Source organism: Pygoscelis adeliae, unplaced genomic scaffold, assembly GCF_000699105.1.
Source record: "Pygoscelis adeliae isolate BGI_AS28 unplaced genomic scaffold, ASM69910v1 Scaffold213, whole genome shotgun sequence".
Taxonomy (NCBI): Eukaryota; Metazoa; Chordata; class Aves; order Sphenisciformes; family Spheniscidae; genus Pygoscelis; species Pygoscelis adeliae.
Window position 1 is genome coordinate 972,540 of NW_008824410.1, and position 17,283 is coordinate 989,822.

The following is a 17,283-nucleotide window of genomic DNA, read 5'->3' on the forward strand; positions in this document are numbered from 1 at the left end:
TTTCCCTGCTCGCCGGATGATAAGCTAAAGCTAAGCAGAGTTGGCAGGAAGAAACGCGGTTCAGTGCGGGGTAACTCACTCTGGAGCCTTTTAATAGGCCATTTGTGACTAATAAAAGTTTCTCTTTTAATGAGGCGATTAAAATTCAGCTGCTTTCTACTCAGCCCTTGGGGATGCTCGGAGGGGTTTTCATCGTGTCTCAGACTCTGATACTTCCTCCCACCTCCCCACCAAATGAACATTAATTCTCCCTCTTTACCTAGGGCCAGGCTCTACCTCTATCCAAGCTAAAAATCAGGGCAAAGCGTGACCCTAACGAGGGCTGGATAAAAACTCAAGACAGACAACTAGGGATGGTGACTGAAGCTTTAGACCAGCAGCTCAAGCCGAGCTCCTCCAGCAGCTCCACGGAGGTATCCGAACAGCAAACCGCACTGCGGTGCAGGGTGCCGGGCAGCGCGAGCCGCACGAGCCCGAGCAGCAGAAGCTGTCGGGCCACACAGCTGCACGATGGCCAGAGCCGGCTAAACTGCTTCTTGGCCAAGCTGTGCTCACCTAGGCTGTTCCATTTCCTTCAGCTAGCTTATTAAAAATCGCCTCGGGTATTTCCATCCCACTCCGCAGCAGAGCCAGGCTCTCTCCCCAGCTGCAGTCCCAGTTACGACTTGATCTCACTGCTGTTCCAGCCTGAGCAAAGAGCCCGTGTTTTCTGCAGGAGCGTGCAGTCAGGGCAGAGCTGGTACTGCCTGCATAGTTCACAGGCAACATTGCAACCGTGACAAGGTCACCAGTACTAAATCTTCTAGTAACGGCCTCCTCTTTAGCCTTTTCCATACTTTTTGCTCTCCCTGGTGCCTCTGTGCCTCATCGTATCATTTCTGAACGTGGCAGGGGCTGGCCCAAGAACACAGACACAATGTCTGCGGCTGAACTCCAGCTCCTCCATGCAGACCAAGAGCTGTAGACTTGGTGGGACTCAGCTTTTCAACATCTCGAGCTGAAAGTAGAGATCCAGGGGATTACCAGACATGCAGGCCCCTTGTCCCAGTCAGCAAGGGCTTTAACTATGTTATTGAACCCATGTGGAATTTAAGTAGCATCTCAGAGGCCACTTGAAACTGAGAACCTTAGTCTGAAAGTCCATCTATCAGTAATCAGGCAGGGAAAGAACCTGACGCCATGTTAAAAATGCAAAGGGTGTCTTGACTTCTGCCCTTTTTCCTTCCCAAATGGGACTGAGCGGATGAATGCTCCAAGACAGAGAGCAATGGAAACGCAATAAGCCCTCACACTTCTGCTACCTCAGAAGAGACAGGACGAAAAGCAGGCACGCTGTAATGGAACTGGGCACCCTGCCTTTACAAGGTGAGATCTGACAGCTCCAGGGGGTGTCATGAGCAAGCACAGCTGTCACGATTTCAAATGGCACAGTAGGAGAGGAACAAAGAAATCAAATATTCTTTGAGACTCGTGAGATCTCTGTGGAGCCATTAGTCTTCAGACCACTTGGCTTCAGCGCTGTTTTACAGGGTGTTTCTATGAAATTTTCCATCTTTTTCCAAGCTACTGGCTCCCAGCAGAGCCCACGCACTCCGAGCCACTGAGTACCGTCCTCGCAGCTCTGTACTGGCCATTTTCTCACCTGTAAGTGCTTAGAGACACAAATGTGTCTCTAAGCAGGCTGCATGTGAGGAAAAGGAGTACACCCCTTTTTTTCCTACAGACAGTAACCAACCTAGGCAAACAATGAGCCCACTCAGCACGGTGGCTGCAACGGGGCAAGCTCTCTTCTTCCAGGCACCACTGCAGGCCCTGAGAGCCCAAACGACTCGACTGAACTGGTACCCACAACGGCGCTGGGGCCTCCCACCTCATAATGCTATTTAACATTGCCGTCAAACGTCAGACGGTATGTCACGTTCAAACAAGAAGGAAGCAGCAGGCCTTGGCCAGCTACACACAAGTCGACAGTGGTGAAAATTTCCCCTAAAAAAACATCATATGCGTCGGGCTTTTTTATTTTTAAGGAAAAGCGATGAACAGTCCAGCATCTGGAGCAGAGGGAGCACTGCAGTGAGGAGATGCCAGTCTCCAAGGGAAAGCAAGATAAGGTGTCCTTACTGGAGTGATTCCACTGCACGGTGTCCAACAGCTCTAATTAAGCTGTCAACAGCGATGGCCTTCCCCACCTTTGTACTCCTGGAACACGACCAGTGATCTCTGAAGACAGATAGGAAGGGCCACAAATCCTGTTAACATACTTTCGCATAGCTTTGTTGCCTTCAGCAGAGCTACGCCAGCAAACGCAGGCTGACTCGCAATTGCTATATACAAAATAGAAAATCCTCCAACATACATACTGTTGGAGCCATAGCCAAACATAGCCCAACCCTGGCTATGTTTCCCTGCCTCAGCAGTTCACTAATATTTACTGACTCATTTCCCCTGCCAGTCCTTCCTACACCCTCTTCTGGTCCAGGAGAACATGCTCATACCAAAGGTCCAGGCCACCAGCAGGAAAAGCCATCACACCCCTGCAAACCAAAAGCTGGGAGCTCCTCAGGACGGAGGATTTCGTTACCCAGAAACCAGAAGCGTTCCCTGGGACAGTCTGCGGATTGGGGCAGAAACTCTCAGCTCAGGGCACTGGCCATCCCGCAGGAGCCGGGCAGAGCTGTCCCGTTTGCCTCGGTCCAGCCTGCGGGATGCTCATCCAGCTGCTGCTAGACCAGCACCGGCTGCCTGGGGGGGGCTGGAAACGGGGAGCAAGAGTCCCGTGCTGCACTTCAGCCACCTAACCAGGTGGCTGGTCTTCTGCTGCTCTCAGGGGATTCAGAAGATGGTTCAGAGCAATGTAACTTGAATTTCCTGCACCGCAAAGGGCCCACAGGGACGAGCTCCCTGATGTGCAAGTTGCACTTCTTCAGTCTGAGAAACTTAAGGTTACAGCACAGTCCCTGTTTTAAAATTAACGGTATTCAACCCGATCTGAATGGCTGAACGGAGGCAAAGCCCCACGCATCAGAAACACACACATCTCCTGGTGAATGTGTAACACAGAAGGTGGAAAGCATCACGAGAGTATTAAAAAGACTTAAATACCAAAATAAATAAAGAACGTGAGCTCCAGAAAGGCACTTGGAAATCCAACACACGCTTCCTTGTGAGGCTACGATCAGGGCAACCTCCCACTCTGGAAACTGAACCCTCTCTGCCATAAACACCAGTTCCATGCTACCACATCGGTGATGCTCTCACATTCTAGTTTCTCCCTCCTGCCATGCCAAAATTTCTAGTGAAGTGGTTTTAAGCCAGCCATGACCCTCCCTGTAGCAGCACATGTATCTCGTCCGAGTTGCTCACCGGCCAAAGGTCATGCCCCACCTCAAAACCCCACCGGCAGCTTGGCAGCAATTTCTGCTGAATTTTTGGAGTCGGCGTCATTCTGCTTTTGCAGAGAGCGCCAGGGCTGGCTGGCCCTAGGAGCTGTTAAAAAAAAAAAGAGAGACAAAAACACACAAGCTGTCTATCACAGGGATATTATTTAAGACGCTTTGAGTACTCGGGGTTAGCCAAACGAAGAGAGAGTTGGCTGACAATTGCTAGGACAGTTCAGCAGCCACCAGAGCAGAGGCGGGAGTGGATCTGCAGCTAAGCAGTGCTGTGCCGTGGCACAGGGCGCATTGCTGGCCTCGATTTGCACGTTCGCGTCCTCCCTGCTAAAATACCATTTAACGGATCGTGTCACCCTCATTCTCACTTTGAAAGACAAAGGTTAATGGACGGCAGCAAGGGAAAAGCAAGGACTTCGTAACCTGTTCTTCAGTTTATACTCCAGCTGCAAAACATCTACTAGCTTTCCTACTCTTGGGAATAATACACAGAAGACATGTAAACAAGACCCATTTAAAAGAGAGCAACAGGAACTACTGACGTATGCATGACAAGAAAATAAACACCAACGGCTTGCCCGTCACATCCGCAGCAAGTTTGAAATTAACGGGGAGGTTCGAAGTATTTTCTCTCCAAAAGAGCTGGACCTCCCTCTCTTTTTTGTTCCAGACCGACTCTGCAGTGAGCAGCCCGGTGAAGACCGTTGCCCAGCCTCTGAGTGCTGGTCCCAGGGATGAGGATGATGAGTTAAGAGCGTGCCCTGAGCAGCTTTATTTCCTTTTCTCTGCTTCCTTCCTGGATGGAATTACTCACTTCCTCTGCAGGAAAAATCATTACAGAACGCACTTTTCTGAGTTCATCTGAGGTTATTATCTGCTCGCTGACAGTGGGTTATTAGGCACCCATGGAGTTTCCTCTGGCACAGTGGGGTTGCTCTCCTGTGTTGCAGGCTTTTGAACAGGAAGAATAAAGATTGGTTGCTAGATGCACCTTTTTTTTTTTTTTTTTAAACCTTTGCTTCAAGCATCAAAGCGCACGGAAGGTATATGCAGCCTCTTTACAGAACAAAAGATGACTAGCTGTGGGAGACATTTTCCTATATTGTAGGTCAATTACAATCAAAATCGCCTTTACAATGGAGTTGGACACGGCTAGCTTTCACTCCCTTGATGGCAAGGCAGGTCAGATCCCAAATGCTTTGTTGGTTCGCCTGCCTATTACTTAAAACGAAAGCTGCTTTTCTATGGCGAGGGTAGGAGTGCACCTCCAAAGTCTAATTCAGAAAAGATCAGAGCTCCATTATGCAACTAGGCAGAGAATTAATAATATATCACAGGGAGCGTGTGTGATTCTGCCTTGATGGTGACATTTATTTCTACACATATGCTCAGATAAACCTTTGTTTGATTCAAGAGAAGATTTTACTTTGCTCTCAACGTCTCAAAAGCAAAGTTTAAAGTTAAATATTTCCCCAGCTGGATGTGGCCGCAGCGTTTAGGGGAAGGAGCTGGGAGCTACGCAGCATCTGCCTCCCATGTCAAGCAGTGCAGCCTGGAGGGGAAGGCGGGAATATGGGGCCCACAAGGATAATGTTGCCTCTGTCTTCTGCAATAAGAGCATAAAATCATCTTATGTACTAATATTTGCATATCCCTAGCCCGACCCACGTGCAACTCTGAACATGTACTGCAGCTTCCCCGCACAGCTGGGAAGCAGATACTTCCATGCTTGTTTTGCAGAGAATTACGCTAGAGCAAACTCAAAAGAGGAGGAAAACCCGTCACAGAATCCAAGAGCCTCAAGTTCTGGGTCTCCGCTTCAAACTTTATGAGTGCCATCACTTCACCCATGCTGGCAGCTTGGGTTTCTCCTCTGAGGCCGATGCTGCGACATCCCTTGCTGGATCCCGACAGTCCTGAACCGGAACGCTCACCCTTTGGCTAAAGGAGGGAGCAGATGAAGGGAAGGACTGCAGAGACCTCTAACCTCTGGCAGGGGTATCTCAAGCTCAGCGAGTCTTAAAAATAACAGATCTAGTACCTGACACACACACCTTTCCAAAGCAGTTGAGGAGTCGCATCCCTTTACAAGTGAGTTGATCAATGAATCCCGCGCTCAGCCACAGTCCGGGGCGAGGAGCGGGGAACGGCCAGGGAGCCCACTCCAACAAGCGACCGCACACTGCCAGCCAAAATTCGCTGCCTTCTGGAGCACAGCCCTGAAGCCCAGTTTCTCAGCCTGGGTGTAATTCATCAAAGGCTGCCTCTTCCAAGGAAGCAGCTCTCACGAATGCTGAGTAAGACCAACTAGCCGGCAAATTAGCCATCACCAGCATGTTCAATCACACAGACAGCAATTACTGGCTTTTATAATGAAAAGTCCGCTCAGGGCTTGGATTACAGCTTTCCAGAGCTTCTGCCAATGGCACTGTTTGAAACGCCAGTTTGGGCTCGATTTTAAATGTTTAGTAGCATTTGGCAACTGGATAAATGAATGTGACTCTGAAAACCCTTTCACGCTGCGATGAGGAAATTGTCCAAAAACGGAAAGCAGCACACAGCGCTTCCTGGGAAGCCAGAGAAAAATCCTTCTGACACACAGTTAAAATAAATAAAAATAAAAAAACAGAAGCAAACAACAAAAAACCCCAGTTCTTTCTAAAGACAGTTTTATAGCATTTACTGCAGGCACAGGACTTGAAATGAGCACCCACAAAAAACCCCAGTTCTTTCTAAAGACAGTTTTATAGCATTTACTGCAGGCACAGGACTTGAAATGAGCACCCACAAAAAACCCCAGTTCTTTCTAAAGACAGTTTTATAGCATTTACTGCAGGCACAGGACTTGAAACAAGCACCCTCAGCCAAAAAACCAATACTGACAGTAGCAAATGAAGAATCTCATTCGAACAGCGTGATACTTACGGTAGAGACAGCCAGCATCCCCTCCGAGCTGGGACCATCCCGGGCAACACCTGTATGCGGTCTGGTATTTCACCTTGTACACCTGCCTGTAGCCCGTGTAATACGCAGTTCTGAAACAACAAAACAAGATACCACCCGGACAACGTTAATTCCTGCAGAATGAGGAAACTGGAAAGAACAGAAGCTGTAACTCTAACTGTGGATGTAAATAAAATGAGGAATTTGGTTTGCAAACGTGCTCACATTTTTTTGCACCTGGTCTAGCAATGATCGCTGATGCTAAGAAAATACTTCTTAATTTACTTTAATGGGGACCACGAGAGACTGGAGCGTCCAGGTCCTCATAACACCCCTGGCTCTTTTCTCCTTTTCTAAACTATTTCACACCTCTGAGCTCCTCTCTTGAACTACTTGTTAACAAAGGAAATTTAAATGTTAAGAACAACAGGTATTTCAGTCCAGCTTTAGTGAGCATGAGCAGGTGTCTCCAAGGGGCTGGTGAGCTAAAAGATCGTCAGAAGCCTGATGGGAATATCAAGCTCCTCAAAAAGCTCTCCATGCAATTGTGTTTTACATAGCAAGGCTCCTACGGGTTAAGGCTGGCAGAACTGATTCCCTGATGGAAAGGGCTTTCGCCTCCTCAGTTCTCCTTCCGCTGTGCCCCGCAATAACCCAAAACTCCACATCGACGAGCCCAGCGCTACAGCCCGCACCAGACCGGCCACGCCACGCGCGTGACCACATCTCTCCCGTCTTCCAGAAAAAGGGAAAAGCCCTCTCCCGCCCAGCGCAGTCCCGGGAGGCGACGGCGCAGCAGCCTCTCCAGAAGCGGTGGCCGCAGCCCCACCGCTCGGCAGAGCCAGCGCAGGTCTGGCAGGGGATGCTGCGCTCAGGTAGAAGCTGAAGGTCCCTTTAACAGGTCCTACTAGTCACCTTCCAGGGTGGGAGCTGGGGTGGTAAAGCAGGGATTGATCTGAAGCGTATATAAATAAAAGCGACGCTTTTTTCCGCGGAAATTTGATGCTGTGTGTACGTGAAAATTGAAACACAGATAAAACTTTTGAAGCCAATTTTTAAAAAGCTCCTTTGGCAGAACATGAAACTACTCCACCAAAGCAAATCAGGCAAACAACAACAAATATTTGGCACAGCAGATGTGTTGTACATGTCCACTGAAAATATTTACCCTAACTCAGTCTAGTTGTTTGATTTTGTCTGAATGTTTCTACAAAAAACCCTAAATAACGGTGCACCATTAATTCCTGTGAAGGAAACCTTTGGCTACTCTTCAGTGCCAACCAGCATATGGAAGCACAGCTGAGAAAAATAAAAGCAGATACCGATTTTTTTGTATGAGCTGTTAACAAATTATGAAGGAAATACTCGTGTTCCAGAAGCAGCTGAGAAAGCAATTTACAGTCACTCAGGCACCAGAACAGCTAGCAATCAGGCGCAGATCCATCTGGATCCTCTTGGTATCGAGAGCTATCTCCCAGCCCAGCCCAGGGCTTTAACGCGGTGGCAGGGTGCATTAGGAAGCACAAGAGGACACCATGGGTGCAGGGTGGTGCTAAGGCAACAAGCGTCACTGCATGGGCCGTTCCAGAAAACACCATCCTTTTCATTCAAAAATGAGAAAGACTGCACGGCAGCAAGCAGCCTCTTCCATCTGCCCTGCATAAGCTCAGAAATGAGGAGGAAAAGGTATTCCACAAAATAGCAATGTAGGACAGCTCAGGACTAATCCTGGGCTCCTTTCTGCCTCCAACAGCACCCTGAACGATCTCATCTCCACGAGTCTTGGTGGGCTCTATGGAACACCTCAGATCCTTAAGTCAGCCCAAGTGGGTTCTCAAGGAGATGCAAATATTTTGACAGCCTCAGTTGCCTGTGGATATCTGGATGCTGCAGACTGGAAAGAACCGCATAGGAGATACTTTATCTTCAATGTTTCTGTTTTCTTCTGTGTTTTAAGGAGACCCTGGCGCAGAAAATATTGAATGAGCCAGGACTAATGGAACCCAGGCTTAAAAATCCTGCTGTGTCCTGCTGCTGGAAAATCCACTTCCAGCCCCTCTGGGACAGTGTCGTCATTCCTCCAAGTTTTGTTACTGAGGGCTGAGCAAAGCTACCTTCTGTTGCTACCTAACTCAGGAAAGTTACACAACCAGTAGCAAAAACATCACTTTACCAGGAACAACGAGAAGCGCAGCCCAGAGGATGCTCAGTTCATCTGCTGAAGAGCAGACACTGGCTCTCTGAGGGGGCAGGGCCCGTGTCCCAGGGGTACGGAGCAAGGTTTGTTCTGATTTTTAGGAAATGTTGCAATCCAGTACTCTAGGCACAGATACAAGTCTTATAAAAACAAATGCTACTGGTTTTGGAACGCACAGACTAGGCAGACAACCACCCCCTCAGCTGCCCCCCGTCCCCTGCCTGTCCTGGCCCACCCTCCCTCCTCTGCCCACCTCCCCTAAACTGCACTTACAGTTTAGGCAAAGTGATGGACTGTAGCAATATCTGCAGCACTCCAAGCGTGCCCGGGAATTGTAGGAAATTAGCTAATGATTATGAACCCTGCACATCAGCGACTTGTGCTTCAGCCCCTGCAGACAGCTGCTCCTCGCCGGGCAGGTGAGCTGGGCAGCAGCACTGAACGGTGCACCGGGAAAAGGAAGAGCAGATGCTGGATTCTCCTAGTCACCTCCACGAACTCAAAGGCACCGAGGCCAATTTCAGGCCAGCCCTGTGTGTGTCAGATCCTGAAGCTGTTAATATGCTTCCTGAGCCCCACGCTGCCAAAGCCGGGTCCAACTGGAGCCGCTCCAGCGGGTGAGACAGAGACTGCGTAGCATCCCTGTGAATGCCGAAACTGTGCGCTCCGCTGCCCTCAATTGCTCAGCACAAGGGAGCTTGGCAGGAGCTCTTCCATCTATTGGAATAAGCTTGCTGCGATGGGAACTCCCAAAAGAAGTTTAGAGTGAGGGGATATGGGACAAAATCTTGCCTGAGGAAAGTTTTGCTGATCGTCCTTTTACTGTACTTGCTTTTAAAATTCCCTGGGTGAAATCCCTCACAGCACCTCTAGGCTTCACCTCTGTATTTTCATCAGGAGCAGAGTTTTAGCACTAGGCTGTTCTGATATTTATAATGAAGCATGACAGAAAATGTTTTCATTTCAGTTCCTTGGTTTATAACGTCAAAAACATACATTGAAAAACTAAAGGGACAGACAGCTGGGTCTGAAGAGTTCCCAGCCTTTGAAGTAGAAGCAGACAGGGCACCTATCATTTCAAAGTCCTCTCTTAAAACACGGTCAAAAGACGGACTCTGTTTGCTCCTTTATTACTACTACACAGATATCATCACCAAGATAATTACTGGCAATTACAGGGTTAGGACGAATTCCTGAAGTCAAGACTTAAAAGCTGTCTCTAGTCCAAGATGCTTCTTTGAAACTGCTACTATCATTATTATTTTGTAGAGGCTCGTAACTGCCTAATAAGGCCGGAAAAGCAGGTGGAGTACAGAAGAAGATTGGGCACGTTGTAGTTTGGCTGCTGTGTAGGTTAGAAAAGTGCATTATTTGCACTGTTGCACATGTTCATAGCCCTCCCTCTACAACTCCTCCTTGCTTGCTTTCCCAGCTCCCAGTAAAGGCCAGCTGGCAACTCAAGGGATACAATGATTAGCTGAACAACCGCATCAATTTTGTGCTCAGAGTACATTCAAACTCCTTTCTTGCACGTGGAAGCCTAACTCTGCTGAGCTGTCCACTCTTCTGACGTGGGTCTGAGCACAGTCCTGCTCACGGTGTGAAAGGAAGCCGACGACCCTGCAGCAAAGCCTGCTAACCACCACCACAGCAGTCACCCGTCCTCACGGAGCATCACTTACACGATGGCCACTTTTATTTCTTTTTTTTAGACCATGCACAATAAACTTTGCTTTGACCCAGCTTCTGCCTTCAGCTCTGAAACTACAGAGGCACTGAGATGTCTCTGCTTTGAAGCTGAGACATCTAAAGATACAGGAATAATGCACGTGATGTGATTAAGTCATTTCATTAACATGGCACGATCATAGGAAACAGATGTAATACATCGTCAGAAAACTGGAAACAGCTAACCACAACGACAAAGCTTCTTTAGAACAAAAGCGATAGATCTTCTTTCTGGGAATTCCTTAACAGCGTGAAAACTCTCAGCATCACAAAGATGCCGGGTAGGGTCAGAAACCCCTCCAGCTAGATGCACAGAGGGTTTACAAATCTCTCATAGTCTCCTGGTTTTAGCCAAGAAAAATATCTAATAAAATAGCTCTACTCTTTACAGCTGATTTGTGGGTTCAGAGCCACATCTCTCTCTGCACGTAGCTCTCCGTTTACAGCGACCCCTAAATGGACTGCATTGTTACCCTAAGGCCAGAGCCGCTGAAGGCCAGGTACCAAGTGCCGGGTACTTTCTCCTCTCTCCCTGGAGCGCTGCCGGGGGTTGAGGAGAGCCACAGCCATGTTGTCTGGTCACCAAGACTCCTCGGAGGGTACCAAGCAGTTATCGAGGCTGCTTCCCGTGCCAGACCTCAGCCTGGGCGGCAGGGCGGGCACACGCGCGGCTGTTCCCAGCCCTCACCTCCTGTGCCCAGACCCTGCCAGCTGTGCAGCCACTGCCGCCGCGGTGGGCTCTCCCCTTTGCAGATGCCAAGTGAGCAACAAGCTCGCTTCCCCGCTGCTGTTGGTGAGAAGGAATCAATTTTCATCACGCAAGGAGCCAAGCAAGCTCGAAGGAAGAACACGTACCTCCGCTCGTAGCCCGTGCACCACCGCCGTCCTCCGCAGTCCTGCTTCCACACTTTGACGGTGCGGGTAAAGGCCTGGACGCATGGCTGCCGGTGCCCCACGATCGCCAGCTCCCGCTCCGCACAGACGTTTGGCCTGGCACAGAGAAACAGAGGTGTAGGGGGTCTGCACGCTGCTGCGAGGAGAGTGCAGTGCTTCCACTGCTTAAACAGGCGCCAGCTATGGGCAACTTCATTTCCTTACTGAAAGAGCAGGAAGATCTTATGCAATATACAGTATTTGCCTCCTCGTTTAATTAAATCGGTGCAGGGAAAAGAAATCTGCCAGGTCAGCCAGCCACAAGCAGTTGTCAAGTGCAGCCTATCCACCTCCCCACAAAACTCCTGGATTTAACGCTCTTGTGAACAGAGAGCGTGCTAACAGCGTGGCACCGGCAGCAACAAAACATACACTAGAGCAGCATCATCTGGATTTCTCAGAGGCACGTCATTAGGCCTTCATGAATCAGTTAAACATTGGAGAACTACAAGGTGAACATCGCAAACCCGTTTTTATAGACGGAAAATGGCCACACAGAGAGGAGACACGTTGAGTAATCCCGCGCTACGAGCCGGTGGCAGACACGGGAAGCCTGCTCCGTCCTGAACCCCCTCCTCAAACCTCCAGACCTGCAGCCCGCGATGAGGCCCAGATACAGTAACAGAAATCTAAAGCGATAGGGTTTTATAACATTGCAACACAGCAAACTTCAGTGAGATCGGGAAGCTGCTGACATGTCGTACTTCTAGGTCCTGGGACACTCTACAGCCCACTTGAAAAATGCAGTAGTTACTTTTCCACTGACACATTAAGGCTAATTTTTAGCCTTAAAAGAGAGAGGATGGATCAGAAAAGAGGCAGCAGCCTGCATGATATGGTAGCACAATAATTTCTATGTTTGTCCATTCTGTCCACTCTCAGTTAATGAAGAATACATATGCTGTCTCTGCACCTAGGGGATTAGTTTCCTGACTATTGTCATTGCAAACACCAACGATATCTGCATCTTCTGACAGTGTTTGGGAAAAAAAATATTCTGCCACTAGAAATGATACATCATTTTATTAATACTGCTTTAAATCAGAATTCAGTTTGCTGTTTCAGATGCTTTCTCACTCGTTCAGAGCTAAGGGCTGCAAGACTAATTCCAGTAAATAAAGTGAATATATATAATTCAGTGAGTAAGAAAATAAGGAAAATACCATTTGCACTTTATTTCTTTTCTAATCCTAACTCTCTTTCACCAAATACGAGTCAGTAGTTTTAACTAAGAACGAAGAGGGAAACATTTGTTCCTGACTTAATAGGTTATGAGCCGTTCATTATTTGGGACTCCTCCTGTTGCTTCCGATTCTTCAAAAGGGACTGAGAGTTTTCACAAAAATGCTTTCTATAAAAGAAGTTAAACTAAATAATTTGGATGTGGTGAAGCATAGAGATTGCAGCTGGCATCCGACTGCTCCAGGACGTTCAATTACACCGCTGTTACAGCAAGCCTGGCAATGCCTTTGGGATTAATGGCATGTTTCCTTCCCCCTCCAGCTTTGCTCTAAAATCCCCTCTCGCCATCCCCACATGTGGCCACTGCCGAGCTGTTTGGCTTGCAAAGCTCCGCACACATCACTTCACCAGTACAACAGTCCCCAGCGCTAATGGTGACTGCCAGAGAAGCTGTTTTATTTCGTGAGTGTCTCCATACACAGAGAGCTGCAAGTTGATGCAAAGAGTGGTATTTCCCTACCCCCTGGACCTCCTCTGCTGTTAGCCTGCAGGCGCCTCACCTCCGAGCTGTCTGCACGCCCGAAAAAAGAACTGAAAGGAACCACAAGAACAAGGTTGGCAGCAGCACCGTTTTGGTGTAATTTATTACAGCGAAGAAAGGTTCTTGTGTGCCCCGAACAGTGGTTGTGTGTGTAACGGGCATCGTCAGCAATGCCCTATGGGAAGTGACAGCACTTCCCAGGCGCTGGCATTTTCTTTTCTCTGACACTTTGGCACACATCTCATCTCTAGTGTCTCATCCAAGAAGCCCTAAAAGTACTTGTCAAGGCAGGAGCACAAAATCTCTGACGTAGGGAGAAAAGGCATCTTCCCGCAAAACCTTTATCTGCTGAAAAGGACCCCTTTTCAATCAAAAAGTTAAAAACATGAGGAAGAGTAGCTTGGAGTTAGCACACCAGGCAACACGGGCTTCATTTACAAAAAGAATTGGAGCAATCCCCCGGCATCGAGAGATCATCTTCTGGCAGGAGACCAAATGTGCAAGGAAGTTTTCCAAAGAAGCCAAATGATTAACACCAAACCGTAACTGTAAAATTTAATTAAAAAGAACAGACTACGTGCTGCTAGAGTAACAGCAAAAGGGGGAAAGAAACATGCCATAAGAAAGAGATACGTTAAGTGCAATAAAACAGCAGTTCTGTGAAGAAAGGTCAAACTATTTACACAACAATCACCTCCTGCACTCACACAATAGCAACATTGCAGTTAAACACAGTGAGTTACCTCCTACAAGCAAAGACTATCCAGATTTTCAAATTTCTATTCACCTTTACGTACATCTGGTACTAGATAAAGAAACACAGAACAGCCCTCCCTCCCCCTCGCTCTCTCCGCTCCTCCCTTCACCTTTGGTTTTAAAATACTGTATTTAGCTTCTGCTTTACAGTTCCCTGCCCTATAAAAACGCTCCGGTTCTTTTCTTGCTACTTACATATGGGGCTGAAGTTTGTTCCCAGAAGCAAGAGAAGATATTCGCAATGCAAGGATGAATGACAGTGCCACTGCATGAAACTCCATTGCAACAGCTCCTCTCTCCCCCGCAAGGTGCTTCCAGTGAGTGCCTAGAAAATCTCACAGCCTTCTCAAGCACGACTTGCGAGTTCCTGTTCCCCAAAAGAGGACACTCCTGGTTACCTCCTGTTCCCAACTCGCCGGTGTCTCCCTTTCTTGCAAAGGACAATGCTATTGGAGCACGCTGGAATTCTTGCACGGGGAGAGCAGATTTATCACTCCTAGATGCTTCCTCCCATATGGGTTCAGTTCAGCAAGTTTGTTCAGTCCATGGGAAATGATTATAGTGCAGATCGTCACTGGGTTTTTCCCAAAACCAGACCTGGCTGCTTATGCTCATTTGCTTGTAGTGAAACGTACTGAAGTGGCTTTTCCTCCTGGCATTTGCTTCTTGACAAAGCCCAAAGACCCGGTGGCTCACAAGACCTGGGTTCTGTCCAGCAATGAAGCCCCATGTGGGTTTAGCTGATTTGGAGTCGCGATACTTCACAAGGCCATATAAAAATCAGCGCTCAGTGAGGGAAGGGAAAAAGGAGGGGTGCTCTCCTGCGCAGCGAGAAGTCCACCTCCCAGAGGACTTGTCCAAAAGCAGGCAGAGTGCTCGTTTACCCCATCTGCACAACTGAAGCCATCCTCCTGCTACAGCTCCCCACCTTCCTCCGGAGACAGGATCAAGTAACTCCTTGCACATGCACACACTAAGAGCAGCTTCCCTGCATTTCAAGGGAGTAACAAAACTTTCCTCCTCCCTTTCCCAGGTCTAGCTCCTTTCCCTCACATGCTCTCTTGTTTCTTTTCTTGCTGACAGTCAGAAATCCCTCCCACCAGCTGTGTCCAACCCCGACGAGAGGAGGGGGGAAACCCAGCAGAACAGTAGCAGAAATTACTCAGGTTTGTTTCTCGAAAGACAGCTCTTTTGCACTACCCAATGCCAACCCTGTACACACCACCCAAACCCCCTTTCCCCATGCTCTAAAAATATCCCACAGAGATGTAATCTTTCCTATGCACTCTAATAGATAAAAAAATTGATCACTTCCCAAGGAAATTCTGCTGTGCGTGTAAAACGGACAGGGACACATCCGACCTGCACTCGGCTGCTAGAGCGCTGTTAAACGACCAGTTCCCAGGGCGTCGGGGGAATACGCTGGGCAAAGGAGTTGGGAATGAGGTTAAACTGCCATCTGCCTTTTCCCACTAAACTCCCTGCTACACAGGGGAACAGCACAAAAAGAGGTGTTGATAGATTTTGCTGAAGCTGGGTGACAGTCCGCCGGCCCCTGTGAAATAAGAAAATGGAGAGGGAAGTGCCCAAGCCCAATTCTCAGATGGTTCACTGCTAAGTTTCCAAAAAACTGCCACAAGTATCACCAGTTGTTACTGCCAGTCTTTGCAGCAATGGTGAGGGCTTACAGAGGGCTGAGCTGTCTCCTGCCTTTCTTCCAGGCAGGATGGGTGCACGGCAGCCAACACAGTAGGATGGGGAAGAAGAGAGAGGAGCAGGGATGCTGCACTAAAACTCTCCTGCTTGAAAAACCTGCCGACAAACGCTCTCATCAAGGGCAAGGAGGAATCGAAGCAGCAGCTGGGCCCTGCTCCGCTGCCCTGGGGTGGCCCTAGGCAGAGCTGACCTTCGGCAAATACTGATTTCTGTGAGAGAAGTAGGATAAGAAGGTTTGTGTAGTTTCAGTGCCCATGCCACTCACATACTTTGCCACTGAAAGAAAACCATTACATCAAGACTAAAGTCACCAACGAGCCATGCGCAAAAGTTGGTAGCTCCTGGCAGAAACCGAGGCAGCTGCTTTTTAAACCTTAACCCTTCCAAAGTCACAGCAGTTGCATAAATCATTTCGGTCAGAGAAAAGAGCGGGTAAGAGGGGCTCATGTTTTCACTTAGAAGTAAAGTATCTGCCAATCCTAACAGATGGGAAGACAACATCTTTCATTGTTCCCAGAGAAGAAAGGCAACTACATAAAGATGTTTTATAATGATGGAGAGAGCTCCAGGATACGATAAATTCAGGCCTCTGTTTTCCTGTCAGGACTTTAAAAGTTAGGACTTTTCCTACAGCAGGAAACCATAAGACTGCTCTCAGTTAGTCTTTCAGTGCTAACTTATTACTGCTACCCAAAAACTTTCCTTACACTTAGCTAATCCTCTGTTTGGGTCCAGCTTTGGCAAACACAGTGCTGGGTACGCGGTGTCTGGACTTCTAAGGCGTCCAGGTGAAACCTCGGGGCACGGCAAGGCACCAGTCCCCCCCAGCCCTGACCCAACGCCCGCTGGCAGGGCAGCAGGGAGGGTAAAGGGGAGCCTGTCCTCCAGCCCGGCAGGCAGGGAGCGGGCAGAGCCTGGAGTGTGGCTCCCTCTCCAGGACACGGCTCGGCTCCAGGGATGGGGATTAGTCCCGGCCCAGCCACCGCTCCCAAACCGTGACACAGGTGACAATCCTGGCTACCAGACGGGCAGGAGACAATTTACTAAGAGGATCCAGGCAGGTCTGGCTGCGGGAGGCAGCGACAGCGGCGTGCTCACCCTCTGGGCTGCGGCCATCCCCAGCAGGCTGCCTGGAGCTAGAAGAGGAAGCTCTGATGGAAAAAACGGTGCTTTCAGCACGGTCTGAGAAGTTACCGAGTCTAAAGCCAACTCTGCAATTCTTCTGTGAGTCATGTTAAAGAAAGCAATAAGGCTTCCCATTTAAATAGGCTCAAGTGAGCAAGGGTTGCAAAGAGTACAGCAGAGAATTCATGAAACACCTGGGAAAGATGGATATCTGAAATCCAACGCTGTCTGTGAAGTCAATTTAGCGTGTTTTCAATTTTGTACCATTTCCCAGCACAACCGCCTGCTGAAGACATCATCCTCTGGCTCAGGGTAAAACAGCCCTGGAAAGCAGTCAAAGATACAATACGGTTCCATAAATAGCGATGATAATATCTGCACTAAAGCCAGAGACCACAGAAATACAAATACTAACTTGCTGTTCATTCCCTAGCACTATTTAGTCTTTGCTATCAAGTATGCTGAACGTGGCACGGGCTTTCGGGCTCTAAACTCCCAGTTCTGTCCCTGGTTCTGCATTGCTCCGTCACCTTCCCCCGCGTCACCTGCCACATCACACCTGCAAACGTCGACCAGGTGGTATTTCAGGAATTTGTGCATCTGACCAAGATTTGCTTCACGGCAGCTCTGACCAGCCTCTGCAGATCCACAAATCTCATTGCTCTGCGGGTATATCAGAGCCGGCGTCCCGCCTACCCAAAGCAGAGCCGCACGTTCCTTTCGGCCGAGCCCAGGGCTTCCCCGCACCCGTGCTGCACAGCGCACGCTCG

At 48.8% G+C, this 17,283-nt stretch overlaps 1 protein-coding gene across 1 annotated transcript in view; it reads right to left on the reverse strand.

Moving 5' to 3' along the window:
• Window positions 1-13,943, reverse strand: part of MEGF6 (multiple EGF-like-domains 6) — a 107,412-nt gene extending 93,469 nt beyond the window's left edge. The window contains 3 exon segments of the mRNA XM_009320562.1: window positions 6,318-6,427; window positions 11,116-11,250; window positions 13,868-13,943. Of these exon segments, the coding sequence (XP_009318837.1) occupies window positions 6,318-6,427; window positions 11,116-11,250; window positions 13,868-13,869 (247 nt within the window). The 5' untranslated portion in view covers window positions 13,870-13,943.
• Window positions 13,944-17,283: the final 3,340 nt, after the last annotated feature.